This window comes from Brassica napus, unplaced genomic scaffold, assembly GCF_020379485.1.
Source record: "Brassica napus cultivar Da-Ae unplaced genomic scaffold, Da-Ae ScsIHWf_2303;HRSCAF=2972, whole genome shotgun sequence".
NCBI classification, from domain to species: domain Eukaryota; kingdom Viridiplantae; phylum Streptophyta; class Magnoliopsida; order Brassicales; family Brassicaceae; genus Brassica; species Brassica napus.
Window position 1 is genome coordinate 1 of NW_026015689.1, and position 27,808 is coordinate 27,808.

Sequence of the window (27,808 nt, forward strand, 5' to 3'; positions counted from 1 at the left end):
AAAAGATCGAGTCAAGTCCTTACTTACTTACTTATTTTCAATCATGCATTACTGTTTCGGCAAAAATGTGGTTGAATATAATTTGTTTGCAGGGTGTGGAACTTGAGCTTCGAAAATCTTCTGAACGTATTACTGAAATTAGGGCAAACATTCTCTATCTAAAATTCAGGTGATTTATACTATCATCTCAATTTGTATCTAGTTTGCATCTAAAACTGTCCATCTCTCACGTTTTTTATGAATCATTTATATATATATATATACACACATATCTTTTTAAAAAAACTATACATATCTTGATGTACATATAACTCTTTTAACTAAATACAAAGGAAAAAAATGGTGCAGGGAATCAGCTATGAGGGAGGTAAACGAGAAGACTAACAAGAGGGTTGCGCAGCTCAGCTTTATTTCTTTAGGGCTCTGCCTTATGGTTTCACTTTTTCAAGTTTGGCATCTCAAACGCTTCTTCCTCAAGAGGAAGCTTATCTAACTTCGTTGTGCTATGTTATTTTGAAAAATCTTGTAACCTTGTGCCTTTTCTAGAGGTTCTATAGTCAGGCTCCAGACCAAATCAATAATGAAACACATGTTTAATTTTTATCAGGATATTATTTGTTATCATCTCACAGAACCTTCATACAAAGAAGCATTCATCGTATATATATATGCGTACATTTTTTTAAAAGCATATAGCACATCATTGTCACATGTATATGTCAATCTAGTTCGTCTATCAAAAAGTAGACTTCTATGAGTTGTAGTTAGTATTGATGTCAAAGATCTTGATTTTTAGCTTTGACTGGTGCACTCGGAGTGACTTTAATAAGATTTTGGTAACAAATGTTTAAAGGCATCGAGTTTACCCAAAAAAAAATTGTTTAAAAGCATCGACAATGAAACACAATCCTGGTCGAGAACAATCCCGATTGGCGTAATCATGTTTCTCAAGACTTCATTGTCAAAAGCTAGTTATACTAAACTTCCAATAACAAAAGCTCGTTTTATCACTACTTACTGCTATGTTGTCATTGCTTTAGTTTTTGCTAGTGAACACTGACTTTAGTTCTTCCTCCCCCGGTCAGGTTCCATCTTGTTGCTACCTGATCCAAAGTAGCTAACTCATCTTAACCCAAAGTAGACGTCTTTTTATTATACCTTTTTAAGTTTTGCCTTGTGTTGTAAAACCAGTGTTTTTAAGGTTTGGTCTTTAATTTTAAGAGAACACTCAAGTAAAATCGTTGCTTTCACTATTACAAGAAAACATAATCTTAACGAGGGCGGTTTTCCTCGTGAGTTCGTCGTGAAAGAGGCTTTACGACGAATTAGCGAGGAACCACGTTTGCTCGTTACTCATCCGTCGTAACACATATTTCCTCGTTAATTCGTCGTAACTTAGCGAGGAATATATTTCGTCGTAAAGACGAAGTAGATCATTCGTCGTAAAGACCACGTCAATATTCCACGTAAGGAGGTCGCTATATTTCTTCGTAAATACCTCGAAACGAGTTCCTCGTAAACTACACGTAAATACCTTGAAAGTGTTTCCTCGCAAAATACACGTAACGACCACGAAAGTATTTCCTCGCAAAATACTCGTTTATCTTTCCTCGTTATTTCCTCGTAAATGTTTTCTCGTAAAATACTCGTTTATTATTTCTCATCATTTCCTCGTAAGGTTTCCACGTAAATAGGTCGTACATTAGCTACGAATTTACTTCGTTTTTATTATTTTACAGAATTAAAAATATAATTAAAAAAATAATTAAAATTATTTAATTTATTAATAAAATTATAATTTAAAATAAAAATAAATCAATACGAAAATATTTTATATATAAATAAGTTTTGAATTATAATACAACAACCGAAAAAAAACTAAGGGTCGTTCATCGCCTGGTAGAATTCATCACTCCTCCTCGTAACATCATCGCCTCGTTATGTACGTCGGATGACTCGCCTCGAATGGGATGTTGTTGTCGCATGTTCCTCAACATGGACTCCCATTCCGGATTTGTGGCCGCTATAACGTCCAAGAAGCCCTCGACTCCACCCATACGAGATTTTGTCGCGGCCAACTCGTTATGCAGCTCAGTGACTTCATCATCCCGTCGCTGACCATAAGATGATGTCGCTCTCGGAACATCGTTGACGGAACCAATCCCCAACGTCCGTTCCTTTTTTTAGGGACAACCTTAAAACAAAAAATAAATATTGTTAGTAAAAATTTAAAGTTATATTAAATGAATAATAAAAAATTAATTTTTTTGAAAATTTACCTCCTCGTAAATCTTATCCACTTCAAGTGTGGATAAGGTGACGGGTAATCCGTCGGTAGACTGCTGGATCAGTTGGGTCTGGCGGTCTTCAACCCGAGCAACCACGTCGTTGTAGATTTGCTCGGACTTGCCATCTACAAATACGCCCGCCTTGTTCTTGTGGGTCCTCTCGTAAAGTTCCATAAGAGACGGGAGATGTCCCGTCTCTTTGGCCTAAAAAACATTTAAGAAAGTTAGAATAAAAAATATATATTAAAAATTTATTTAATAAAATATTTAATTACCATTTCCAAACGGACACCGGCGTGGGGTTTTTGGCCCGTAGTGTGAAGCATCGGCCCGTTTCCGTGCTCATCGACCGTGTTACGGGAGTTAGAGCAAGCCTGGGCGATTCTAATGGAATCAGGAAGGCGCCAATAACGGATGAGGCCATCCCACACATCCGTGGTGAGCTCAGCGGGTTTGCCACGCTCATACCCCTTCACGATCCAGTCACCCTTCCAGTTGGAGACCGTGTCCAACAAGCGAACTTTCGCCTTCGCGTTAAACTTCTTCCTCACCCTCCCAGTGATCCCCAAGGCCCAATTATATTTTTGCTGTTGGAAAAATAAATTAACAATTAGTTTTTTAGAAAGTATATATATAAATCATAAAAAAATTAAAGTATATATAATTAATTAATAGAAACTTACAGCGTAAATTTTGAACCACGTCTTTCTGACGTAGTGAGGCGTCTTACTCCAGTTCGGATGTGCCATGGAGAAGTAACCTTTGATCGTGTCGGTTACGTCCGATGCAAGACATCCGTCAACCCCCCACCTGGAAAATACAAATTTAAAATATAAATTATTTTTTAATGTTATAAAAGAATTTTAAACGAATTAAAAAAAAATTAATGCAACATACCACAAAGTTCCGTCCGGTCGGTCGGGGTCGATGACTGGTAAACCTTCTCTGCCTGGCAGACGGAGAATATCCTCTACAGTGTACTGCGAGTAAGGAGCACTCGGAGGCACCATCAAATTGGGATGAATATCGGCGGCCATCGGAGGTGCCATCGGAGGAGGCACAGGAGGAGGCATCGTCGGATGAGCCATCGGGAGAAGGCACATGAGGAGCCGATGGTGCACTAGAAGAAGTAGACCCAGAGACTCTCTGAGTGTACTGAGTCTCGGGGATAGTCTCCTGACCCGAAGAACCGGAAGCTGAAGAAGAGGCCGCGTCTAAACGACTACCCGGCTCACCAAAGATCTCTCTGTAATGGGCAGTAAGTCATCCTTTTCGAACCTGAGAAAAAAAATAAATTTTTAAAATTAACATCAACAGTATATTTCCCAACATTATCCACCTAATGAACACTAAATAACATAAAATCCGTAAACCTATCTAAATTCCCTATACTAACCACCTAATCTATCCTAAACTAACCAAATTAGAGAGGAATTAGAGAGGCTTACCATTGCTACGAAATAAAGAGGAAGTGGAGAGGAAGTAGAGAGGAAAGAAAGAGTGAGCGCTCTGGGGTACATATAAGATTACATATCGTCGCAAATTCCTCGTAAGGTTACGACGAAATAGCGAGCATTTACAAAGGCCCGTGTTTTTCAATACGAGGAAATTACGAGGAATCACAAAGGCCCGTGTTTTTATATACGAGTATTATCGACGATTTTGCTTACGTGGAATTAACGAGCCTTGCTTTCCTATAAATATACCCACAACTCTCATTCTCAAACCACACACAAACTCCCAAATCACACCCTGTCTCAAATCACATTCCTCAGCAAAATCCTATTCAAATTATAAATATTTGAAAAAAATAGGAAAAGGAGAAGATATTAGAATTCATGTGGGCGAGACTTACGTATTATAATTGCTGGAAGTCTTGCCACATGTTAATCTGGTATTTTTCTCCTTTTCCTTTTTTTTCTAGTTTTTACACTGCGAGGTATTTACGACGATTTCTGTTTACGTGGTATTTACGACGATTTCATCCTACGTGGTCTTTACGACGATTTGGGCTTACGTGGAATTAACGAGTGTTTTGTTTAAATCCTTTTACGTGGTGTTTACGACGATTTCTGCTTACGTGAAATTAACGAGTATTATGTTTAAATCCCTAAAATCTGAAACCCCTAAACACCAAACTCCAAACCCCAAATCCGAAACTCCAAACCCCAAACCCCAAACCTGAAACCCCAAACCCCATATTCCTTATTTTCATATATTCCAAACTCCATCTTTATTTTTAAATTTCGTTGTTATTTCCTCGTTGGCTTACGAGGTATTTACGACGATTGCTCATACGTGGTATTTACGACGATTTGTCATACGTGGTCTTTACGACGATTTGTGCTTACGTGGAATTAACGAGCCCCGCGTTCTTTATTTTTATATTTCGTCGTTATTTCCTCGTTGGCTTACGAGTCTTTAACGACGATTTGTGCTTACGTGGAATTAACGAGTGTTATGTTTAAATCCCTAGAATCCGAAACCCCAAACCCTAAACCCCAAACCCCATATTTCTTATTTTCTACTTCATATATTCCAAACCCCATCTTTATTTCCATTCCAAACCACAATTCCCACATTTGCTTATTCATAAAACAAACTCCCACATTACCTTATTCATAAAACAAACCCCACATTATCTTATTCATAAAACAAACTCACACATCTTATTCATAAAACAAATACATCAATCAGATACATCGACATTCTCCTCATCACTAGAAACATCATCATTTTCATTAAACTCGTCTTCAACAGCTTCGTCTGTGGCATCATCGGTAAGATCTTCGTACTCGTGATTATGCAGATCAATGAGAAGGATGTCATCAATTTCTTGTTCAGGTTCCTCGACTTCATTTATCCGTTCTTCTTGCAATGGTGGTTCTTCTCCACTGATGATTCGACCTCGAGGTGTAACTTTGATCACTACTAACCAATTTATACCTGAATCTCTCATCCGAGGGTATGGAAGGAAGCTAACTTGGTCTGCTTGTGAAGCTAAGATGAAAGGCTCGAATTTGTTGTACCTTCGTCCACCGTTGACATCAACTACACCGAATTTGTTAGACCGAACACCTCTGTTGACGACGGGGTCGAACCATTCACATTTGAAGAGGACGCATTTCAGCTTCAGTATCCCTGGAAATTCGACTTCAATAATCTCCGTCAAGATCCCGTAGAAATCTGTTTCCCCTTTCACACATATTCCATAGTTACTGGTCGCCCGCTGTCTACCATACTCATATGTATGAAAAGTATAGCCTCGTGTGAAATACATCTGTGATGTGGTGACCTTTACAAGTGGAGATTGAATTACTTCGTGTAACCACTTAGGATAATCTGCATCGTCGTCGTCATAATCAACCTGCAAAAATAAAGAGAATGTTAATGAAATACAGATCATGTATGAAAATTTTTTTTGAGTTAATACCTATTCCGCAACCACTTAATGAAGTGTTGATCTTTCCTTTTGTCTACGTCACTTGTGGATATACCAGGAAATGTTTCTTTTCTTGACTGAAAAACAAATAGGCTGTAAAATCACATTTTATAGAAATGAATCTCTCGCAATTATACAATTAATTATACTTATAGTGTTTCGAAGTGTCAATATATGTTACCTTTCAAAATAACGCATCAAGGATCTTCGCAATTGAGTAAATATAGGTGTGTGCACTATGAGCGTCTTGTTCACTCGACCACCAACCTCTTTAGACTTCCCACCGAGTCGCCCAATCTGGCTAAAGATGTCTGAAACACCAGCAACTGCATATGTTGGCGCAACACCACCATCATCATATCTTCTTGGAGCTCTTCTCCGGGTACGTACTTTTGACGCAAAGTAGTACGATGTGAAGTGAGAAACTTCTTCCGTCAAACTTCCAGCAATTATAGAACCTTCAACTTTGGCGAGGTTCTTTGCTTTTCCCTTCAAATATTTCATGGCTCGCTCATACTGATACATCCATCCGTAATGTACAGGTCCACGAAGCAATGCCTCATATGGGAGGTGGACAGCTAGATGCTCCATGACGTCAAAAAATCCGGGAGGAAATATCTTCTCCAAGTTGCACAATAAGATGGGAATGTTCTCCTGAAGCTGTTCCACAACTTCTTCTTTAAGAGTGCATGTGCTCAGATTCCTGAAAAATGCCCCAATGCCTTTTATATTCCAAAAAAAATTAAACACATTGTTAGTCATATATTATTTTGCAAATTATTGTGATATAATACACTACGTACCTGCAAGTGCTTCATGTACGTTTGTTGGAAGTAGCTCCGCAAATGCAAAGGGCAATAGTCGTTGCATAAAGACATGACAATCATGACTCTTCATCCCAGAGAACTTTTGACCCTTTTCAACACATCTAGAGAGATTCGAAACATACCCATCAGGGAACTTCACTTCTGATGCCACCCAGTTGAACAACACCGACTTTTTTTCTGAAGATAATCTGAATATCGAAACGGGAACTTGTCCATTGCTTTTAATATGTAACTCGCTTCTTGAGCAAATATCCGGCAAGTCCAACCTCGATTTTATGTTGTCTTTTGTCTTCTCTGGGACATTCAATATTGTATTCATGATGTTCTCAAAGAAATTCTTCTCTATATGCATCACATCGAGGTTGTGGCGCAGAAGAAGATCCTTCCAATATGGCAACTCCCAAAATATACTCTTCTTGTGTCAGTTGTGATGAACACCGTAAGAATCAGGCATATTACGAGGGACATGCCAATTACCACCCCAACGAACTGTTTCGTTAGCTCCGTAGTAGTCGATTTGCGCTTCAATTTGTTCTCCAGTTAGATATGGAGGAGGAGTGTCTCTCACAACCCTTTTGTGCCTAAACAAATTCTTGTTTCTTCGGTAAGGATGGCCAATGGGAAGAAATCGACGGTGACAATCAAACCAACTTGTCTTCCTACCATTCTTCAGTTGAAACGCATCTGTCGTTCCATTACAATATGGAAAGCTAATCTCCCATGTGTAGTCCATCCAGACAACCTCCCATAGGCAGGAAAATCACTTATGGTCCACAAAAGCATCGCTCGCATCGTAAAATTCGTCTTCGTTGAACAGTCATACGTCCTCACCCCTGTTGACCACAAATCCTTCAACTCTTTTATCAGTGGTTGTAGAAAACATCCAGGGACCTTTTTTGATGGTTCGGACCAGGTATTAATATGGTCAAGAATAGCAACTCCCGTTGCATGCACATCTCCGGTGGCAGGTTGTATGGTGTAAGAAAGACTGGCCACAATGAATATTGTCTCTCTGACATTTCGAACGGACTAAATCCATCTGTGCATAGTCCGAGATACACATTCCGGCTATTGCTAGCGAAATCCGGATGTACTTTGTGAAATGTTTCCAGGCTCTTGCATCTGATGGATGAGTCATCTCACCATCCGTCTGAGTATGCTCGGCATGCCATCTCATCTTTCCAGCAGTCTGCTCTGATTGATACAATCTTTTCAATTGTTGTAATTGGTAGGTACCACATCCTTTGGTACGGTACCCTATTACGTCCCCGTCCTTGCGGCTTGAATCGTGGCTTCTTGCAAATCGACATTCTTCTAGCTTCTCATCATCTCCCCAATAGATCATGCAGTTGTCGATGCAAACATCTATCATCTCCGAAGGCAACCCAAGACTATAAACCAGTTTCTGAATCTCATAATAAGAATCAGCAGACACATTGTCTTCCGGCAAATACTCTTTAAACAAGTCCGCCCATTCGTTCATGCAACTTTCAGGTAGATTGTGATCAGTTTTAATATTCATCATTCTAGCAGCTAACGACAATTTAGAGAGACCTTCTCTACAACACACTGTAAAGTGGTTGATTCGCCGCGTTTAACATTTCGTAAAACTTTTTTGCATCTATATTAGGTTCTTCATCTTCATCATGAGCTACGAATGCATCAGCTACCATATCATGAACCCTATCATAATCTACCATCTCTCCTCCTGATGGTAACTATGTTCATTATGCAAATGATGATCAACCGGTTCTTTTTCCTGAAAATTGCTATTACTACTACTAGCTTCATTCTGATCATAATTTAAACCTTCTCTATGTTGAAACCAGATATAGTAATTTGGCGTGAAACCTCTATTTATTAAATGCTTCCAAACATTTTCACGGTTTCCCAGTTTCGAATTGTTGCATTTCCGACAAGGACAGAACATCTTACCACTTTCTTGGGCGAGCGGTGTTGAATCTGCTTGATGCATAAATGTCTCCAGGCCCGCAAGGTATTCTTTCGTCACTCTCCCGTTAGCATCGCTATGCATATACATCCACTTCCGCAACTCGTAAATAGTTCCGGAGCCAGCCATTTTTTTTTCTTTCACGTTTTGTTGTTGGTGTGTTTAAAATGATGTTCAAACATCCATATTTATAGGAAATTTCGAATCTGGTAGTTGTAATTTCCTATGAATTTACGACGAAATTAATTAGGTGGCAAAAAAAACGTGTAACACCTACAAAGTTGGTGGATTCAAAATTTTCTCGCTAAATACACGTAAACTATTTCTTCGTAAATAACACGCAAAGTTTACGTCGTATTTACGAGGAAATAGTTTTTCCTCTTTAAACACTCTCGTCAAATTACATCCACTTTACGACGAAACACTTTTGATTACGAGAAAATTACGATGACTTTAGTTTTCCACGTAAGTTCCTCGTAAAATCGACGTAAATTTACGAGGATTGTTTTTCTTCGTAAAGCATGTGTTTTCTTGTAGTGTTTACTTTGTTTGGGCACTGCCTGCGACTGAATATGGCTTTAGATCCAAATCTTCGATTTCAGAAGTTATAACATACAAAGAAGCTGGTACCGGGAATCATGAAAACAGTGAAAATTAGTTTTCACTGATACCGGGAAGGAAAACCGATTAAAATAAACTGATGTTCGTTATACTTATACACTAGCAGTAACCAACATAGTGATTTTGATAGACATCTATTATCTTAAGACTGGCGTGGCAGGGGAGCTTACGACGTGGCTAAGGAAAACGGGTGAAGCAAAGCTTGTGATTGTTACAGAGGGTATGCGGTTACAGAGTTCTGAAGCAGCTCACGAGGAGATACGAAGTATAAGAAACGAGCCAGATGAAGAAAGGAGGTTATGCTTTGATGTTGTATGAAGATTGACGCCATGAGCCATCTTGACCCGATCGCCATGAGATCGGTGACGAAGGTGAAGCCCGCCATGAGAGCTTAGCAGAAGTCAGCTCAAAGTTATTCGTCTATCATCTTGTAATCTGTGTTCTAGCTTGTACTTGGTGTTGGAGTGATCAATAAGAAGAGTCTGAGAGTTAGAGATATCTAAACTCTATCAGATTCCAAATTTTCGATACAAATTACTTAATATTTATGCATTACATATAGCAACAAATCGTACTGAGCTACAAAACCCTTTGTACATCGATATAATTTTTAAAAATCACTAATTAAACAAAAAAAATAAAACATATATCATGGATTGTGATTTGTTACACAAGCATCTCAATGAAAAGGTGGTCCATTATAGTTTGAGGCCGCACCAGAGGATGTAAACGGCCACAGATACAAGAAGGGATTTTTTCGACCATTATTGCCGTCTTCTGGCAGCTCTTTGCGACACACTGGACAAGAATTATGCTGGACTAGCCACGGGACTATACATTCAGAATGATAGATATGTTTACACGGCATCTTTCTTGCAAACGACCCGACTTCAAACCGGTCTTGGCAAACCGGGCAACACGAATCCAAACCGAGATGCTTCTTCCTGATCTTGATCTTTGGCATTGAGTTGATCACGGTTAGTGAGGCTGGAGGTGGACCACGGCGGTCTTGTGCTGAGAGCCGGTTAAACAACTCTTGAAAACTCAATTGGTTTTCAAGAACCGATCTTCTTCTGTTGTCGCGACGGTTACGAGATTCTTGAATGGCTAAACCGAATAAATCAAACGGGTTTAGATCAACATTCTCACAGAGCCTTTCGAGAAAGGTGTTACCGCAGTGAATGCAAGCTCCTCCTCTTCTTAGGTCTTCTCCTTGAAGACGGATTCCTCGTCTACAAGTATTACACCAATGCGTGTTTTTTTTCTAGTCATCAAACCTTGCAAACGAAATGATTATTTCATACACAAAATAAAAGAAAAAGCAAATCAAAACATAACTCGTGGAACTATAAGCTACAGAAGCTGATCAGTACATGATCTATAAAATAAAATCTCAGATACTCCGAATGATGCTACGAGCTGGCTTAAAGACAATATATCGATTAGAGAGCCTATAGATCCATAAACAGCTTATTGTCAAACTTTAGCTTTGTCTTTAGAGAGACTTAGGCTAGACCTTAACTTGTTTTAGGGAGTCTTTTTACTTTTTTTGTGGCTCTCTCTTAACACTTTTGCTTTGATTAGCTTCTTAGATTCCTAGGATTTGATTCTATCAAACTCTCGTAATCTCCCTGTATCATTAACAAGCTTAATGAAAATTCACATGCTTAACAAAAAAAAGATCCATAAACAGTACACCACATAAATTATGCAGAAGCAAGATCCTCAGAAAAAGATTTAATCTATGGGGAGCAATAAACAATAACCATTCAAACATCTCTTACCCGAATAGAATGCAGCAACAAACAATCTCGTGAATCTCCAAGTAATAAAGAAGATTAAAATAGACGAGATGAAAATTCTGGAAGAAGTCGAAAAGTCTTTTACGTAAAATAGAGTCAAAGGATATGAAAAGTCATACAACGAATGTACAGGCCCGGTCCGAATAAATTTTGGGCTGGAAGCAAACGGGCCTATAAATTAACAACTAAACACCAAAATATAAATTCCAGTATTAAGAATCGAACCGTCCACCTCCTTTGAGTGCATTACAACCATAAACCATTCACGCTACTAGATATTTCAATCAAAAAATGGCCGACATTTTAGATAATCTAAAGTGCGCCGGAAACACATGCTTCCACCGCTTCTGCCCGGAGGCCGGTACTACTGCGAATGTATCAAGAAACTACGTGGAAAATAAAAAAAATGTACAAGATGAACAAAGTCTGTCGGCTTAAAAATCGTGTATTTATCTACTTCAAGACAGAATAAAAGTTCTGTAAACAGACAAAATAAAAGTTTTATTGCCAAAAAAAAAGAAGAGAATAAAAGTTTTATCCAAAGCAGTGAAACTGTTAATTGTTCTTTTTTACGTAATTTATTTATTTGTGTATATGAGAATGAGAACCTATGGAAACTGAAAAAAAAAAAACCTATGGAAACTGAGTTACACAGGTTTGACTAACATGTTTACCAATAAACTCTCTCTCTCTCCTCGCTCTCACCTCTCTCTAAAAAACAAGTTTTCACCGGTTACCATCTTTTAATTTTGTTTTTTTTTGTTTATAAATATTTCGATCTACGAATCGAATAAGTCTTCGCATAGGCGACTTTACTTTCGCAAGGCGATGTCTTTTGTTGTGTTTTTCAATCCAAATCAGAGCTTTTCTTAAATTTATATCTTTTATCTCTGTTTATTTGGATTGTGTGATAAAGTTTAGATCTTTGTTTTGCTTTCTGCTTAGTTCTTAATCCATATTCCGTTGGATACTGGGTTAGTAGACCTTTTCATCACCCACTCTGAAGCCCTACAATGAGAATCAGTCTTCGTTTTCAGATTAGCCGTTCATGGCATAAATCGAAGCAACTCTGATGGAAGGCATGACGAGTTAATAGGATTCTCTAAATCATGTGTGAAGAAGATTCAGAAGAGTTGGCGTCTTATGGCGGTCCGACAAGAGTCTCACTTCCTCTTGATTTGGTTTTCCTCTGGTTCAACTCCGGTGATTGAAGGGTTCTCTGCTCACGTAGTTTCGCGGTGGAAAGTAGAAAGCTTTCATATTTGGTTTCAGAGTTCTCTGTATGAAGCATCTTTGCTGTTTACGGTGAATATTTACGGAGGAGAGATAGAGCACGAGAGGCGTCTTCGGGAAGCAAGTGGTGGTTTGGTTCGGCGGTGCGGCCAAGTTTGCCGCCCAACGCATGAAGGACGCGTGTCGCAGAGACGTGGCGTTAAAGAGAACCGTAGCACGAGCACTCTCTGGATGTTTCTCCATTTGGGCTATTTCTAATGTTTTAAATGAGCTTTCTCTTTTGTTGTAAAAGTTTGATACCAAATGTAATTGTCCAATGGACTCAATATAATGAAACTTTGTTGACAAAAAAAATTAAAAAAAGACTAACATGTCTCATTCAATTATGTAGTTTTACTATGATCACACAAACATAATTCAAACATAATTCATTTGTAAAAAAAACTTTGAAACTCTTGCATGAGTAGATTAAGCAAGTGGTGATACCTGATTACCAACCACACGGATTATTGATGTTTGTTATGATGTGTATCTCGAACTGAATCTCAAATGGATCTTTGATGTTTGCCCGACGAACCTTGAACCCAATTTCACTCAAAACATTCTTTTAAATTTCCAATATGGAATTTTGACTCGTTCAGTCTAGATGTTAGGGAGGGATAATTTAGAGAAAACGATACGTACCTGTCCAACTAACCATGATTTTTTAGCCCAAAAAAAAAAAAAACTAACCATGATGGACAAAAGTAAAGTCACTGAAATTTGTGAATCTTAAATATAATTTATCTAAATATTATAATATATATCTGAATCAATTAATTATTGTCAAAATCTGATCTTCTGTTTTGAGTTTTGCAAATTTTAAGGATTTTACTAGGGCTGGCCAAAAACCCGGATCCGAAAGACCGAACCGAAGCCGATCCAAAAAAGTAGTATCGAACCCGAACCAGAATTGATTAAATATTCGAATGGGCTCAAAATTTTGGTATTTAAATAAGCGAAACCGAACCCGATCCGAACCGAAGTATTTCGGATATCCAATTATATCCGAAATTGATTTATATACCTATATATATCAATTATTTTTAGATTTAATATATATTAAGAACATCAAAATATATAGAAAACTTTTAAGTTATCCAAATACTTATAAATATATACAAATAGTCAAAAGTACATATCTAAAATAGCTAAAGTATTACTCAAAATACCAACAATACTTAAAATATCTATTGATTCTCAATCCAAATATTCAAACCAAACCAATTTATATGATAATTTTAGGTACTTTGACATATATATGTTATTCAAATTTATATGTAATATATTGTTTTGTTTATAGATTTTGAAAAATTTAAAGTATATAATGAATTTAAAATAATTTAAATGAGTTATCCGAACCCGAACCGAACCCGCAAAGATCCGATCCGAACCGAACCCGAACAAATTTTAGAAATACCCGAATGGGGCTGAAATCTTTGAATCTGAAAACCTGAAACCCGAATAGATCTGAACCGAACCCGATTGGGTACCCGAACGTCCATCCATAGATTTTACTGGTCGGTAATAGTTAGGCTGTAAAATATTCATCTTACTCCTAATGTCATACTCCACTGTTTCAATATAGATGATGTTTTAGATGAGATGTTTTGTTTCAATTTACATGAAGTTTTGAGGTTTTAAGGTTAACTTTAACTTTATAGGAAGCTGTTCACCAAATTAAATTTAACAATTTTTTTATAATTGGTTAATTGGTTTTAAAATTATATATTTAAAAATATTTTTTTAGAAAAATGTAAATTTTTTAATCTTTGTGCAAGATGGCAAAACATCAAAAGTATTATGAAATGGATGGAGTATCTAATATTATTAAAATTTTGTTTGTATGCTTGGTTTTTGTTAGGCAGCTAAAAACATATTGGTCTCTGTTGAGTGATGACCGACCAATAGCCAAAGTTGTACTGAAACAGTAAATAATTTTATCCTGTTTAGATATCCGATTATTTATTTTGTACTACTAAAAATAGTAAATAATATTAAATTAGGTTAAGATCCGCGTCTTGCGCGGAATGAACATTATATATATAAATTATTTTGTGTATTATGTATTTTACATATTATGAAATAATAAATATATATTGAATAGTTAAAAAATTAACTATTACGTATATAATTAAATTGGTGCAAACATATAAATAAATTTAATTAATCCAAACAATATTTTTTTCTATCTAATATGATGTATAATTAAATTTAAATAAATTAACATATATAGTATATTTTAAATATTAATATCTGTTATATAATGTTTTTTACTCATATGTTTTTTATCAGTTGTATCTTTTATAGTAAAAACGTTAAATTATTGATAACAAATTTTCATTGTGTGATTAATAGTTTTATTAATTTATATATTTTTTTAAAAAAATTAAGTTGTTAATATTTGTTCAAAGATTTTATACAAAAAAAATATTTGTCAAATTAAATTTTGAAATAAAATATTTATGTATTTTTAAATTGTATATATTTTAATTTAAAACAATATATATATATATATATATATATATATATATATATATATATATAAATCTTTTAATCTTAAAACTTATTAAATGAGACTTTCTACTTATATGATTTTATAATCATTTGTATCTTGTCATAACAAAATTTTTAAACCATTGATCACAAAATTTGAATATAAAACTTTTAACATTTTAGTAATTTATAAGTGTTTTCAAAAATCCAAAATATAAAATATACAGAAAATATAATTTTTTTATATGGTTAATGTGATTGTTTAATTTATGTTAATAGTTTAAAATTAAACAAACATACGATAGAAGATACTAATTTTTATCAAATCTTTATTATTAAAAATCATTAATTGTCCTATATACCGTAGTTACATTAGGCAATTCGATAATTTTTATTTAAGGAAATAATGAGAAACATTAATCATAAATTTATGGTTAGTTTAATAAAAAATTTATTATATATTTAGATGTATCAACCTATTTCTCTAAATATTCTAAGAATCATTGTAGTGATGACATGCGGCTACAAAAATAAATTGTTGTAATGATTCTTAAATAATGTACAGGGGATTTCCAAGTATTCAAAGCGATATCTCATATAGTTTTAGGACATGTGTTACTCTTTTATTCTTACGTTTCATATATAAAAAAAAGACACATTGTAATATTTAGTGGGATATATCTCGGTAAAAAACTAAGGTAAATAGTGGAGGGAAAATAAATAACAGCGGAGGGAAAAAGGAAACGCTACGAAAATCCACCACCAACATTGATTCTTCTGATCGGAAACGCGTGTTCGACCTTTTTTTTAGAAAAAAAATTCCCGAGAAAACCGGATTTCGAAATCGGCGACGAGATGAAACCATCGCAGGACTCGTTGGATGACTGGAGAGACTATTTCCGGCGAGGGGATTCTGATATTTTCGGGATCATCAATCACGCCATCATCCTCGCCGCCGCTTATTTCCCAGACGAGTTCAAGTCCAGGAGAGACGGAATCGCCCAGCTTCTGTTCTCTCGTAATGCGAGCCGCAGCTGCATCGGATGTGGCCGCGAGGATAACCATGAGACGGTTGGAGGCTCCGGCGGTAGGGATGATTCTGGTGGAGCCGGCGGTGGCGAAGAAGATGAGAAGAAAGTGAACGATAACGAGATTGTTGTTGATGAGGTCGTGAGGATCAGAGACATCTTGTTGAATAAAGAAGATGAGGTTGTGATCTCTTTGTTTGAATTAACAATTAGAGTTTGTTTTTGGAGGAATGATTCTGATATTTTTTGTGTTGAGTTTTTTGCAGTCAAACTCTGCGTTATTCCATTCCCTGAGGAAGCTTGAGTCCATGTCTCTGAGCGTGGACCTTCTCAAGGTTTGTTTCTGGTGCTGATTTTTGGTAATGTATATTCGAATATGCTGAGTTTTGATTGAAGCATTTGCGTTCTTGCAGGGTACTGAAATTGGAAAGGCTGTTAATGGCTTGCGGAGACATGGTTCTGATAAGATTCGGGAACTTGCAAAGGCTCTCTTCGCGTATGAGTTCAATCTTTCTTTTGTGATGTGCATTAAGCTTTGGTAAAAGAGAATCAACTCAGTATTTTATATTCGGATGCAAACCAGCTTCCTCAATCCGAGATAGGCATTGTTTGATCATTAGGGAGCTGCTCTTGTGCTAGTTGAATTACTTAGCACATTTTATCTTTCCTACTTTCTGGTCCCCTGAATATAAGTATTGTGTGTGTTTATGTATGGGATGCTCAGAGAGTGGAAAGAGCTGGTGGACCAATGGATGAACAGCACGAATGAAATTGCTGGTAATAGCTTTCTCCTCATGTTCCTTAGTCACTGCGAGAAGCTTTTTTTTTTTTTTTTGTCAAAGGTTCACAATACTTGGCTAATGCAGGTGATGAAGGGACGCCAGAGTCTGCAAATTATTCGGTAGTTGATGAAGCAGAAGCCTTTCCTTCTCCTCCGCATGATTTAGATTTTTTGGCTCCTGAGCCTACTGGTTTTGAACTCTCTCAGGTATTATGTAAACATATCTTTCCCCTGTTGTATTTTGTTTTGGGTATGTATCAAGTGTTATCCTGAAAACTTTCTTTTCTCGTCTTTGTTTTATGCCTTGGGCCACTTGAAGATCTTAGATGGCTTGGACTGCGATGGAAGTGAGTTATTATTCTCTTTGCTACTCTTTTCTCTACTTTGAAACTCTTCCTAATCCCCCTTGTGATGTTTTCAGATCCTCGTCACAGTGTGGAGCCTAAAAGAAAATCGATGAGGAGACCCGAGGGTACACGTGAACCTAATTTGGTTGGGAGGTACAATAATAATCAACAGACAAGGAGAGAAGAAGTTGATGCTAGACCTATGAAGCACTCAGCCACCGTCTTCGACGAGCCTAGAAGACAACCAAAGCAAACTAGAGAACAAATGGTACATCCAATCCAAAGAAAACCGATTGTTATTCCTGAGCAGAAGCGGAACTCTCAACAAGATGTGAGTATGAGTTAATAAAGCCTTGATGTTTGCTTCTTTTTAAAGGTTTCTAATAGCAATTGTCATTGTTCTTGTTGCTACAAGAAACTCAAAGCTATGGATCCTGACGCAAAGTTTGAGTTCGCAAAGCGGAAACTCCAAGAGAGCTACCAACAACATGATAAGGGTTAGTCTTTCTCTGTCTCTTCAACATCTCCACTCTTTTGAATACATTCTTGATGGCCATTTTTTTAAATTTTTGACAGCCAAGAGACAGAGGACAATACAAGTACTTGAAACGATTCCAAAGCAGGGTAAAGTCCAGAAACCGCAATTCAAGAGACCCATGCGAAGGTTCCATTTTCCTTCGGGTGATCTAATTATATACAGTTACTATGATGACCAGTCAGAGCTTATTGTAGAAACAAAAGTGTGTTTGACAGATCCAACATAACCTCTTAGGACGCATATAGCTAGGGGACATATCTTCTGTATCTTTTTTTTTTGTCCTAACTTTATTGGTACTTCCCGTCAAGTGAATAAACGGTTTGGTCCGGTTTTGTGACAAGTTTGAACCTCATAATGGAAAGGCAAAGTGTTACATTTTATATTGTTCGAGCCTACGTTACATTTTATGACACACTGCCTTGGAACTTCAAGTCCACTTGTCGCTCTCGTTGTGACCCTCCAAAAACATCCCCTAGAAACTTTGCAACAACAGATATGAACTCGTCTGGCTTTTCCTCTTGTGGAAGATGCCCACATTTCTTAATCACTTCGAACACCGATCCAGGGATGGCTCGTGACAGCCTCTCTGCGTTCCATGCTGGCACAATCCGGTCTGTATCTCCGGTGACAATCAGAACTGTCATCAACATGGAGAAGAAGTCATCATGTTAATGAGAAAACATTTGGTCTAATGAAAATTGCAGGCTTGTTGAACAGAGTCAGAGATGTTACCAGGGCATTTGATTTCTTGAAACCTTTTCGACAATGGAGGTTTCTTCTCTGAGCCATTGTTATCCGTTAATGTAGCCACGGTGAACTCAACAAGAGCTTTGTCCCATCCCTTGGCTTTTAGAGGCTGTTCTTTTGTAACAGAGACAATCAACATTTCTAACATTTAACAACATGTCAATGCAGAAGAAGAGGTGGAGGAACATCACCTTTGTATAGCCCTGAACGACGTGATCCGTCACTTGTTTTGAGTCATACCAAGCGTTTCTAACAGCTGTTACTCCAAACTTATTGATTGCCATTCTCACCTAATTACAAAAAACCCATCACCATAAACACATCAAGTAATAACCTTTTGAGGTTCTGTAGAACCATGAAAATGAGAAGGTACCAGCATGACTCCAAGATATGATCTGAGGAAAGCTGCCAAAGCTTTCTTGTATAGAGAACTCAGCATACTCGCCATTCCCGTTAGAGCTCTCGAAATTGCTCCTATAATGACTTTGCTTAACTCAACTAAAGTCCCTAGAAACTTGCTCCTGGGACCATTTTCGCCACGGTTATCTCCAGCACCAGCAGCTGTGTTCACTGGACGAGGAGCAAATATAGCTGGAGCGACGAGAATGAGTGCAGCAACACGTTCTGGGGATTCAAAATAAGAATCTACAGCTACAAGGCAACCTGCTGAATGCCTACAACATATGAAAACATTAAACACTTTGAAGAAGAGATTCGAAGTGTAATGTAACATACTAACTTACCCTACAAGAATGGCCTTATCGGCTGCAAGAAAGTCGATGAAGTACAACGTGGTTAGCACGGAGTACACCATGGAGTACGGATTCAACGGCTTTGCATCATTGGTAACACCACTAAACGGGTGAAGGATCCGAGAAGTCAGTCCAAATGCGGGTCTATCAAAGGCGAGAACTTTCGAACGGACAAGGCGAGCTAAAGGCTTCATGACTCTGTTCCAGGAGAACACAGAAGCGCCAAAGCCGTGTAAAAGAATCATAGGAAACTCGACTTTTGGGGTTGTTCCTTGAGCATCGACGTTTGTGATGGGAGCATCATCAGAGAGTGTCTGTGGATCAAACACTTTGTGGTGTATGTTAACACCTTGAAACTCGCAGAAACAGCTGTCTGGATCAGCTAAGTTCATTGGATCCTGTTCTGTTTCAGCTATTGTCTCCTCTTTGGTCTGCGCACCACCATCAAGAAATTGATCTGAAAATTTATGAGTACATTTTAATTAGGAAGATTAATCATCTAAAGAAGATCATTAGGGGACAAAAGACACAGAGAGATTCATCCAATTATAAGTAGAAACCCAAAATGTTTCAAATTTAGCAGAAAGTATGAATCTTTTAGGTAAGTTCAAGAACAAAGAGCTACTCATCAGTCCAAAGTATAGACCTTTTTTTGAGAAACTTTGATAAGAAGCTCATGAGTAAAGAAGTAAGGAACAAATTTTGACGTGTTTAGAGTTTATACCTGGGGAGCCAGAGAGAGAGGGAGAAGCAGCATTGGAGACGATGAAACGTTTCCCCGGACGGCGAAAGGATTGGCCGGAGATTAGGCAAGGCATCTGAAAGTTGGTTCTAGAGGAATCTAAACTAAGCTTTGCATTGGAAGATAAGGAAGAGAAAGTTATGATACTCTGCTTTGGTTTGTGTAAGAAGAAGATGCGTGTGGTGGTGTTTAATAAATTCATTGTTGGCTCGTAATTACGAGACAGATGATGATGATAAAGCAAAAGTACAAAAGCTTGAGTTATAATATTTCCAGATTGTGTTCCGTCTCTCTTTTTTAAATAAGATACTCCTATTTTTTTTTTTTTTCTATCACACTGGACGAAGAAGAAGGACCGTAACGTCAAAAGCCCACTCTCACCTCCGTTTTGTTGCCACGTGGGTATAATACGGGACAATTGTTTTCATCCAAAAGCTTTATTTTTTGTCGAAGACAACAAATAAAGGATTCATTTATTCATATCCGCAAGAAACTAGAAACTGAGAAGGGTACACGGCATACAGGTCGGTCCGGTTTAGGTTTACCAAACCGGTTACCAGTTTCACAGAGAGTATAAATAAACGTCAACGGTTACAAACACTTGTTCAAAGGTTCACCACAACCACAAAAAGCATTTATGCAAGAAGCTATCCAATTCTTAGCCCCTCCACTGATCCTTCTTGTTCCTGATTTCTCTGAGAGTATCGATCGGTGATTTGCAACCAAGTTTCTCCTGTACAAGAATACATTGAGACGAGAGTTAAAAGATCGATATCAGCAAGAGAACAGTGACAACTTGATAAAGATTGAATACACAAGAGCCTGCACACAAGTAATTTAGCCTTGTTCGAGATAAGGATAATGACCTGTATCTCAGGATTAGTAACCCGCATAAACGGGTTGTTTCGAGCTCTTCTTCTAGTGTTGAAGGGATTGTGGGAAGATTTGCTTGGCGCTGTTGACGGGCCCATGATAGCTTCTGCTGTATCTTCTCGTTATTTGGTTCCACAGTTAAAGCAAACTCCAAGTTCTTCACAGTGTACTGAGGCAATCACAAGAAATATATATAAGGGTTATTCAGTTTATCGAGAGATTGAACACAAAATACGATATTATGAAGCTGTTATTTTATTGTTACCTCGTGGCCGCAGTAAACCTGGGTCGGTTTAGGTAGTGAAGCCAGAGTCACACACAAGGACTGATGCATCTGTTCAGCTGTCCCTTCGAAAAACTTCCCACAGCCAGCAACGAACTGTATAGCATCAAAGTAAACACAGTTTCTATATGGGATTAAGATATGTTCTTGATATTATATGGAACAAGAGCATCCAGCTTGTAATGTTAACACTTACAAGTGTATCTCCAGTGAACACAGCTGGGGTTTCTCCATCTTTGCCAGTGACATAGTAACTGATGTGACCCTTGGTGTGACTGAAAATGCAGCAAACATATCAGAAGGATAACAAGAACCAATAAGATCAAAATTAAAATAAAAGCAAACATACCAAGGGGTGTGAAGAGCTAATATGTTAACATCATGACCCAAAGACAAGGTGTCACCATTATCAACCGCATCAGTGCATCCCTTGACCTTATCAAGAGAACCTCCATAGACTTTGATTCCAGGCACCAACTGCTTCATCTTCTCGTTGCCACCAGCATGATCCCTTTCAAGGCAAAAAAAAAAAAACAACAATCCAACAATCAGAGAAGGACACATAAAAAAATGAAACTTTAGCTATAAACTCCAAATCATAAAAATTGGAACCAAGAGAATCTTAAAAATGAATGAAACGTTGATAAAGTTACCGACTTTAGGTTAAGCAGAGTGAAGTGAGGGAGAGTTACCAGTGATGATGCGTGGTGAGAACGAACTTGATATTGGCACTGTGCTGCTCAGCCGACTGAATCACTTTCTCGGGATCAACAGGATCCACAACCGCCGCGTCTCCGGTGCTCTCATCGATTATCCTGTCAAAAATCGAGAAAATTGACAATAAGCCGAATCAGAAAAAGAAGGAACGAAATTGGATACGGAATCACTCACAGGTAGGAGTAGTTGTCTTCTAGACAGGGAACGTGGGAGATCTTCATCGTCTTCTTCGGTTGATTCGATCGTCGCAATCCTCAAAATGGCTACGTGCTGGTTCATCTGAGAAGAATGTCTAGACTAAAGTAAACTAGCGGTTAATCGATTCGGTTTGTACTAACCGAATCGAATCAAAACATACAAAATCGATTTGAACCGAACCGAATCAAAACATACAAAATCGAATTGAACCGAACGAACCAAAATCGTAATTCAACCGGTTCATTGAGATTTGTTTTATATAGGGTTAATTCAGGTGAATCGTAGCGATTGTTGTCGGAAGAAGGTGAAAAAAAGAGAGAGAGATGGGGAAGCAGCCGGTGAAGTTGAAGGCGGTGGTGTACGCGCTTTCGCCGTTCCAGCAGAAGATAATGACTGGTCTCTGGAAGGATCTCCCTGAGAAGATCCACCACAAGGTCTCCGAGAATTGGATCAGCGCCACTCTCCTCGTCACCCCGGTCCTCGGAACCTACTGGTAACTCTCTTGTCTCTCTCTCTCTCTCTCTCTCTCTCTCTCTCTCTCTCTCCTCAATCGATATCAAAGATCTGGTGATTGTTTATTTCTACTTCGATCTAGCTGTTGTTCGAGGTAGCATAGGCTTTTGATGTGTTCGTTTTCTATGATTGGTCTCCACGATTAGTGCCCTAACCTTGTTGCTTTGTCTGAAAAGACTAGTTAAAGTTTGTCTCTGTATTCTAATCATCGTCCGTGCTTATTAACCTTCTTCGTATACATACACAAATGAAACTAGGTATGCTCAGCAGTTCCAGGAACAGGAGAAACTCGAGCACAGGTTCTGAAACATGAAGCCCAGTCCTCTACTACAACTATTTGTCTTTGGTCCGAAGCCATTTCCTGTAATAGAATCTTCCGAGTCAGTTGTTGTCTGAAATTTCCAATGAAATGTTTTGGTTCATGACAATCACTGTTGAGTGTTGATCTGCATATTCCTTGATATAATATGGACAACGTTTGCTACTTTGCTTCACACTACTTTTTTTTACAATCATGTTCAATATTACGCACACTGATATTGACAAAAGAAAAAAAAAACTGCAGGCGAAAGAGGATAACAAGATTAACAGTTGATATGTGTGTGTCGCTCAAGACGGCTCCTCTCAACAGTTGTATCCACATTCCTTCACGTCCGGTCCAATAAATCTAGAGGTAAACGGATCGACCCGAATCCACAACAAGGAGAAGATGGAAGAAAGAAGCACCGACCAGACCACAATAACAGTCGGAGTCCGGTTCTGTCTCCCCATCAAACCCTTGAGGAACGGGTACAAGTGAACAATCACCCAAAACGCAAATAAGAGCTTACCAAAAAGAGGTCCCCAAGTCTGATACCCACTGTTGAGCGCGTAAGAGATACCCAACCACTCCCAAAAGGTTTATAATCAGCAGAGTCGTCGGCGGGATCAAAAGCGTCGTCCATTTGATCAAGTAAAGCTCGGCCGAGTCGCCGTCTTCGTCCGAGGCTTTCGATGTGACTGTGAAGTTTGTGTCTATACCGGCCAGCACTTTCAGAAGTCCTTGGACGACTGCAAACAAGTGAGCTGAAACACCACCAATGACCCAAAACTGCTCGTTTCTCTCCACCACTCGTCTCTACCCACTCCACTCCATCTCATCTCAAGCACACCCGTGGCGAAAATCGAAAGGAAGAGAGAAAGAAACCATATGCTCGCCAAGTTACTTATCTACAAACATTTTCACACACCATTTGCTTAGGCCATTGAGATATGAATTAACATTAAAAGATAGAGAAAGCAAACCTCAGGAATGATGAATTGGTTGGTGAAGAGACAAACGGCAGGCAATGTGCAATACATGAGGAGAGGAATGGATGTGATTGGGTAGATTGTGGTGTTGACATATGCAAACCTCTCAAGAAACTTCAGCCTCCCTCCATAACCATACCAGATGGACAATGACGACTAAAGAGAATCTCTATTGAACCTAGAGCCCACCTAAGCACTTGGTTCAACCTATCAGAGAGATTAATAGGAGCAGATCCTTTGAATGCAGGTAGTTTAGGCATACAGTAAATCGACCTCCAGCCACGTGCATGCATTTTGAACCCGGTGAGGATATCTTCTGTTACAGAACCATAGATCCACCCAATCTAAACAAATACCATACAGAGCCTAACATGTCAGAAAATCAATCCTGGATATGTAACGAAGCATACACGTGTAAAAGAGTAGAAGAGAGAAGATACCTCAGTTCCCCACTCTGTTGTGTCCTCGTATCCACAGCTAATGACATGGATAGCTTCTTTGAGAAGGTTTTCGGGAGTAGCATAGAGAGGAAAACCTCCATGTTCCATTAGTGTTGAAGCAACAAAAATATCTGATTGTCCAAACCGCTGCTCCAGTCTTATTTGCGACATCAGGAGGGTCTTGTCATCATCTAAAGCAGGAGCTGGTTTTGCAAAATGTGGTACAGTTCAAGAGACTTCTGTGTTAACCCAGCATGTCAGTATAACAGGGAACTGAAACAGAAGGAGAAACAAGTTTACCTTCAACTCCCTCTTCTATATCACCAAGGTTGACTACAGGAACAGTTGAGTCAGAGTTCTTGCTAGATTTTTTCTTGTCAGGACCCTTTTTAGATTTGGATCCCTTCTTTCTAGATCCTCCATAAAGTCTAGATAACAACTTTCTCTCTTGTGTTTTGGTTTAACTGGAGGTTCATAACCATATAATGCAGTTCTATTGAATACACAGCCAGTTCCCACATATACAGGTCCTTGGATCCCATCAAAGCCTCTCAAATTTATCTGAAGACCATATCACATAATGCTAAAGCTGATGACCTTTTCTGCTAAGATGAGAAAGTGAAACTTACATCGAAAAAGACGGTGTTCCGGTTAGCATATCTATCATTTTTGTCAATACCATCAAACCTCTGAGGGAACTGGACATAACAGACTTGCTTCCCAAGGTCTAGATCCATTAGGAAGCACATAGCCTCTCTCAAGGCCTTGCTGTTATTTATGTAATGATCACAATCAAGATTCAATAAGAAAGGTCCATTAGTAAGGACTGCTGAAACTCTTAACCTGTCCAAGTGAAGAGAGCATTGTTCATTAGATGCAAAAACAGAAAAAAATAAAAAAGGAAAAACTCATTGATCAGAAACTTACAAGTGCATTCATAGCACCAGCCTTTTTATGGTGCAGGAACCCTGGTCTCTTTTCTCTAGAAACATAGACCAAACGTGGAAGCTCGTTGCCTTCTGCATCAAGTCCACCATTTTGTCCTAAGAAAACCTGCAATCAACAAATGATACTACAAGACCATCACGTTTCACTTCTAATAACAATTGAATACTTTTTATCCTAAATATTTAAAATTATCCGAATTATCTATATTTTTATCTGAAAATTCAATATTTAATCCGAAAATTCTGATTTTTTTTTATTTTTTAACCTAATGAACCGAAGAACCAGAACCGAGGGTATAGCTAGTTCCTAATTTTGTTATCTGAATTGAACCGAATTTTCTAAATACCCGAATAGATCTTAAACCTCTAGAACCAAACTGGAAACCGAAAACCGAATCCCATGGCTAAATCCTAACATTTATATTATCTCTTACCTGGATCATTCCTGGATGATCCCTTGTGTTGTTTCCAGGCCATGGCGTACCATCTTGCACAACCCAACCTTCTCTAGGGACTTTCTCAGCCTTGGAAACAAGTGCATTTATTCTGATCTTGAATCTCGCATACTCCCTCTGCCAAATACATAACACATAATCAATAATAGCATTGCCAAAAGTAACTTACATACAAACAAACTTACCTTCATAGCTCTGCGATCTTTGACAAATGACGGATGAACTTTATCCTTCAAGTAATCAACTTTCAAAGCAAAGTACCATTCTGGTGCTCGAGGCTCAATACTATACTTCTTGCAGAAAGGTACCCATTTTCTAGCAAACTCTGATGTCTCTGCTAGTGACTCAAATGATAACATAGCAGCACCATCGTCAGAAACATAACAAGACACCTTGTCCACCGGGTAATCAACCGCCATGATAGAGAGTACTGTATTGGCTGTCACCAGAGGAGGCTCCTTTAAAGGGTCAACAGTACTCACAAAAATGTCCACAGCTGCTAATTGTGATGGTTCGCCTGCACGATCGTATCTGTAATGAAGTTAAAGATTAGCAGCAAGCAAAAAAGATAAAGTCACAAGGCAGTGAGTTAGAGCTTCAGAGTAGTTTTAACCATTGTTCAATTATCAATAAATAGCAGAGGACTAGCTACTTGAAGGGATTATCAACATTAAAGAATTATTTATTTATTATATATATTTCAAATTTATAGAATTCATTTTAGTTTTTGATTTTAATATACAAAAAAAAAGATTTTTTTTTATTTTGAATTTTTACCAACATTAATGTTTAACTTTACAGATTTAGATTAATTTAAATCAATATTAACCAATTTTAAAATAATGTAAACCAATTTGAATCGTATGAATCGGATTTTAAGATAATCGTTTCGCTAGGACTAAGTTGACGTCTAGCTGGACCAGTTTTAGAACCACGGTATTAACATACCTAAGAGATAGTCTATCGAGGTATGTTCCTCGGTTAACAGGGAACCACTTGGGGAACTGATCAAGAATCCAAGATATAGAAAACCATATCTCACAAATCACTGATACTAGCCATAGACCAAATGCATTTGGCACTGGATTCGTGACACGGTAATGTAAGAAGAGACATAGGATTACGAGACGCAGTGTTATAACCAATCTGTAAGGGTTTATATGTGATGATCGAATCGATACTTTCCTTGAAAGAGGCAGCCGCGCGGCTTCTTCATTGGTGCACCAATTTAGAACACATTATTCAACACATCAACTTAACTAGGGAAAGAGGAAAAAAAGAAGAAGAAGTAGCATGCATGCATCAGCAACATGGGCCAAAAAGAGATAGCAAAGAAACTGGCACTCACAGCAAAGCCTCATCAACGGAGTCATTAATGGTGGCATTAAAATCATATACACCCCTTTCAGAAGCAGATTGAGATCTCACAGGACTGAATCCGTTCTCCTGCTTCATTTTCCAGACGTCAACCCTCTCCTTCCAGGCTACATCCACAATCCTTCTGCTTGCTGCAAGGGTAATACAACAGAGTTTTTTTTTTTTTTTGTGCTAACCAAATTGAAAAGCTAGCTTTTAAGTAAGCATTCATGTGGGGAGTATACGTGAGGTAAGCCGCTTTCCACTAGATATAGTAGAAGATACAGATTGGCCTTCAAGTGAAGCAGCAGAAGACTCTCCAGAAACCTAATAATAAGTAAAAAAAAAAACTTAGATCCCAACATTTAACTCAAGCTGGATAGGCATGATGTGATGTTAATTCAACAAAGGGAATGAATCCACAATGTCTTACCTCTTGTATACTAATGAGACGAGTATTAAGATTTGGAGGGACCTCTTTGTCAGAAACAGAGTGCTCAACCTCTTTCCCTTCCCATGTGTAAGATGCCATCCAAGCATCCCCTCTGGTGTCTTCTCCTTCTGTGAGTTTTCTGTATAACTAAACTCACTAGCATCTTCACCAGTGAAGAAATCCTCGTCTTTATCTCCAGGAATTGCAGGACTACCTAGACTCAGTAACACAATGATACAAACTTTAAGTTCACAGAAGATATATGAAGACTAAAGAAGAGTCAAAGTGTACCCTTGTATATGGTCTTGCATTGGGGACAAGACTGGTTTCCATATTTCGTTTCATACTCGTACCAAGGTCTACAAACTGAGAACGAGCAGACATCACACGCCACAAAAGGATCTCCATTCTCAGCTCTTCCAACGTTTTCACTACATATCTGACAAGTCTGCTCACCAGAGTTACTCATCAGCTTCATTACGTAATGTATGAGTAAGACACAAACACATGCACATGCACATGCACTCTCAGTCTCTCTCTCTGTGTGCATTCACTCTCGTATAAGTAGATATTTATAGAGGAGAATTGGCTTTGCTTGCAAGCTGCAACCACTCCACATTGTCACCTTCACACAGTTTTCTTCTCTAGTTACTCTCTTTTCTTCTTTTA

The 27,808-nt window shown here is 38.1% G+C and overlaps 5 protein-coding genes, 1 long non-coding RNA gene and 1 pseudogene across 6 annotated transcripts; 3 read left to right on the plus strand and 4 right to left on the minus strand.

Moving 5' to 3' along the window:
• Positions 1–84: 84 nt before the first annotated feature.
• On the plus strand, positions 85–599 carry LOC125600591. Its single transcript, XR_007333880.1, has 2 exons — positions 85–169; positions 349–599. It is a non-coding gene; the product is annotated as an uncharacterized LOC125600591 (long non-coding RNA).
• A 9,042-nt stretch (positions 600–9,641) lies between these two features.
• LOC125600594 (probable E3 ubiquitin-protein ligase RHC1A) lies at positions 9,642–12,407 on the minus strand. Its single transcript, XM_048773234.1, has 2 exons — positions 12,249–12,407; positions 9,642–10,393 (listed from the first exon to the last, which is right to left on the minus strand). The coding sequence occupies exons 1-2, from the start codon at positions 12,405–12,407 to the stop codon at positions 9,809–9,811; spliced, it is 744 nt and encodes a 247-aa protein (XP_048629191.1). The 3' UTR covers positions 9,642–9,808.
• Positions 12,408–15,430: 3,023 nt separating this feature from the next.
• LOC106452710 (probable mediator of RNA polymerase II transcription subunit 26a) lies at positions 15,431–17,773 on the plus strand. The gene is made up of 9 exons (XM_013894878.3): positions 15,431–15,908; positions 15,994–16,062; positions 16,141–16,223; positions 16,452–16,504; positions 16,594–16,715; positions 16,828–16,855; positions 16,930–17,186; positions 17,271–17,352; positions 17,432–17,773. The coding sequence occupies exons 1-9, from the start codon at positions 15,555–15,557 to the stop codon at positions 17,617–17,619; spliced, it is 1,236 nt and encodes a 411-aa protein (XP_013750332.2). The 5' UTR covers positions 15,431–15,554; the 3' UTR covers positions 17,620–17,773.
• Positions 17,649–19,957, minus strand: LOC106452709 (2-hydroxy-6-oxononadienedioate/2-hydroxy-6-oxononatrienedioate hydrolase-like). Its single transcript, XM_013894877.3, has 6 exons — positions 19,617–19,957; positions 18,884–19,349; positions 18,514–18,814; positions 18,332–18,430; positions 18,126–18,249; positions 17,649–18,030 (listed from the first exon to the last, which is right to left on the minus strand). The coding sequence occupies exons 1-6, from the start codon at positions 19,834–19,836 to the stop codon at positions 17,798–17,800; spliced, it is 1,443 nt and encodes a 480-aa protein (XP_013750331.1). The 5' UTR covers positions 19,837–19,957; the 3' UTR covers positions 17,649–17,797.
• Positions 19,958–20,092: 135 nt separating this feature from the next.
• On the minus strand, positions 20,093–21,857 carry LOC106452712 (hydroxyacylglutathione hydrolase cytoplasmic). Its single transcript, XM_013894880.3, is given in 8 exon segments — positions 20,093–20,367; positions 20,501–20,538; positions 20,541–20,676; positions 20,773–20,886; positions 20,987–21,065; positions 21,140–21,301; positions 21,483–21,605; positions 21,682–21,857. Coding segments are annotated over 8 exon segments (774 nt in total). The 5' UTR covers positions 21,729–21,857; the 3' UTR covers positions 20,093–20,292.
• Positions 21,858–21,954: 97 nt separating this feature from the next.
• LOC106452715 (cytochrome b-c1 complex subunit 8-1, mitochondrial-like) lies at positions 21,955–22,702 on the plus strand. The gene is made up of 2 exons (XM_048773232.1): positions 21,955–22,198; positions 22,476–22,702. Exons 1-2 carry the CDS (start codon positions 22,029–22,031, stop codon positions 22,522–22,524), a joined length of 219 nt encoding a protein of 72 aa, XP_048629189.1. The 5' UTR covers positions 21,955–22,028; the 3' UTR covers positions 22,525–22,702.
• A 12-nt stretch (positions 22,703–22,714) lies between these two features.
• Positions 22,715–27,795, minus strand: LOC125600593 (annotated as a pseudogene).
• Between the last annotated feature and the right edge of the window lie 13 nt (positions 27,796–27,808).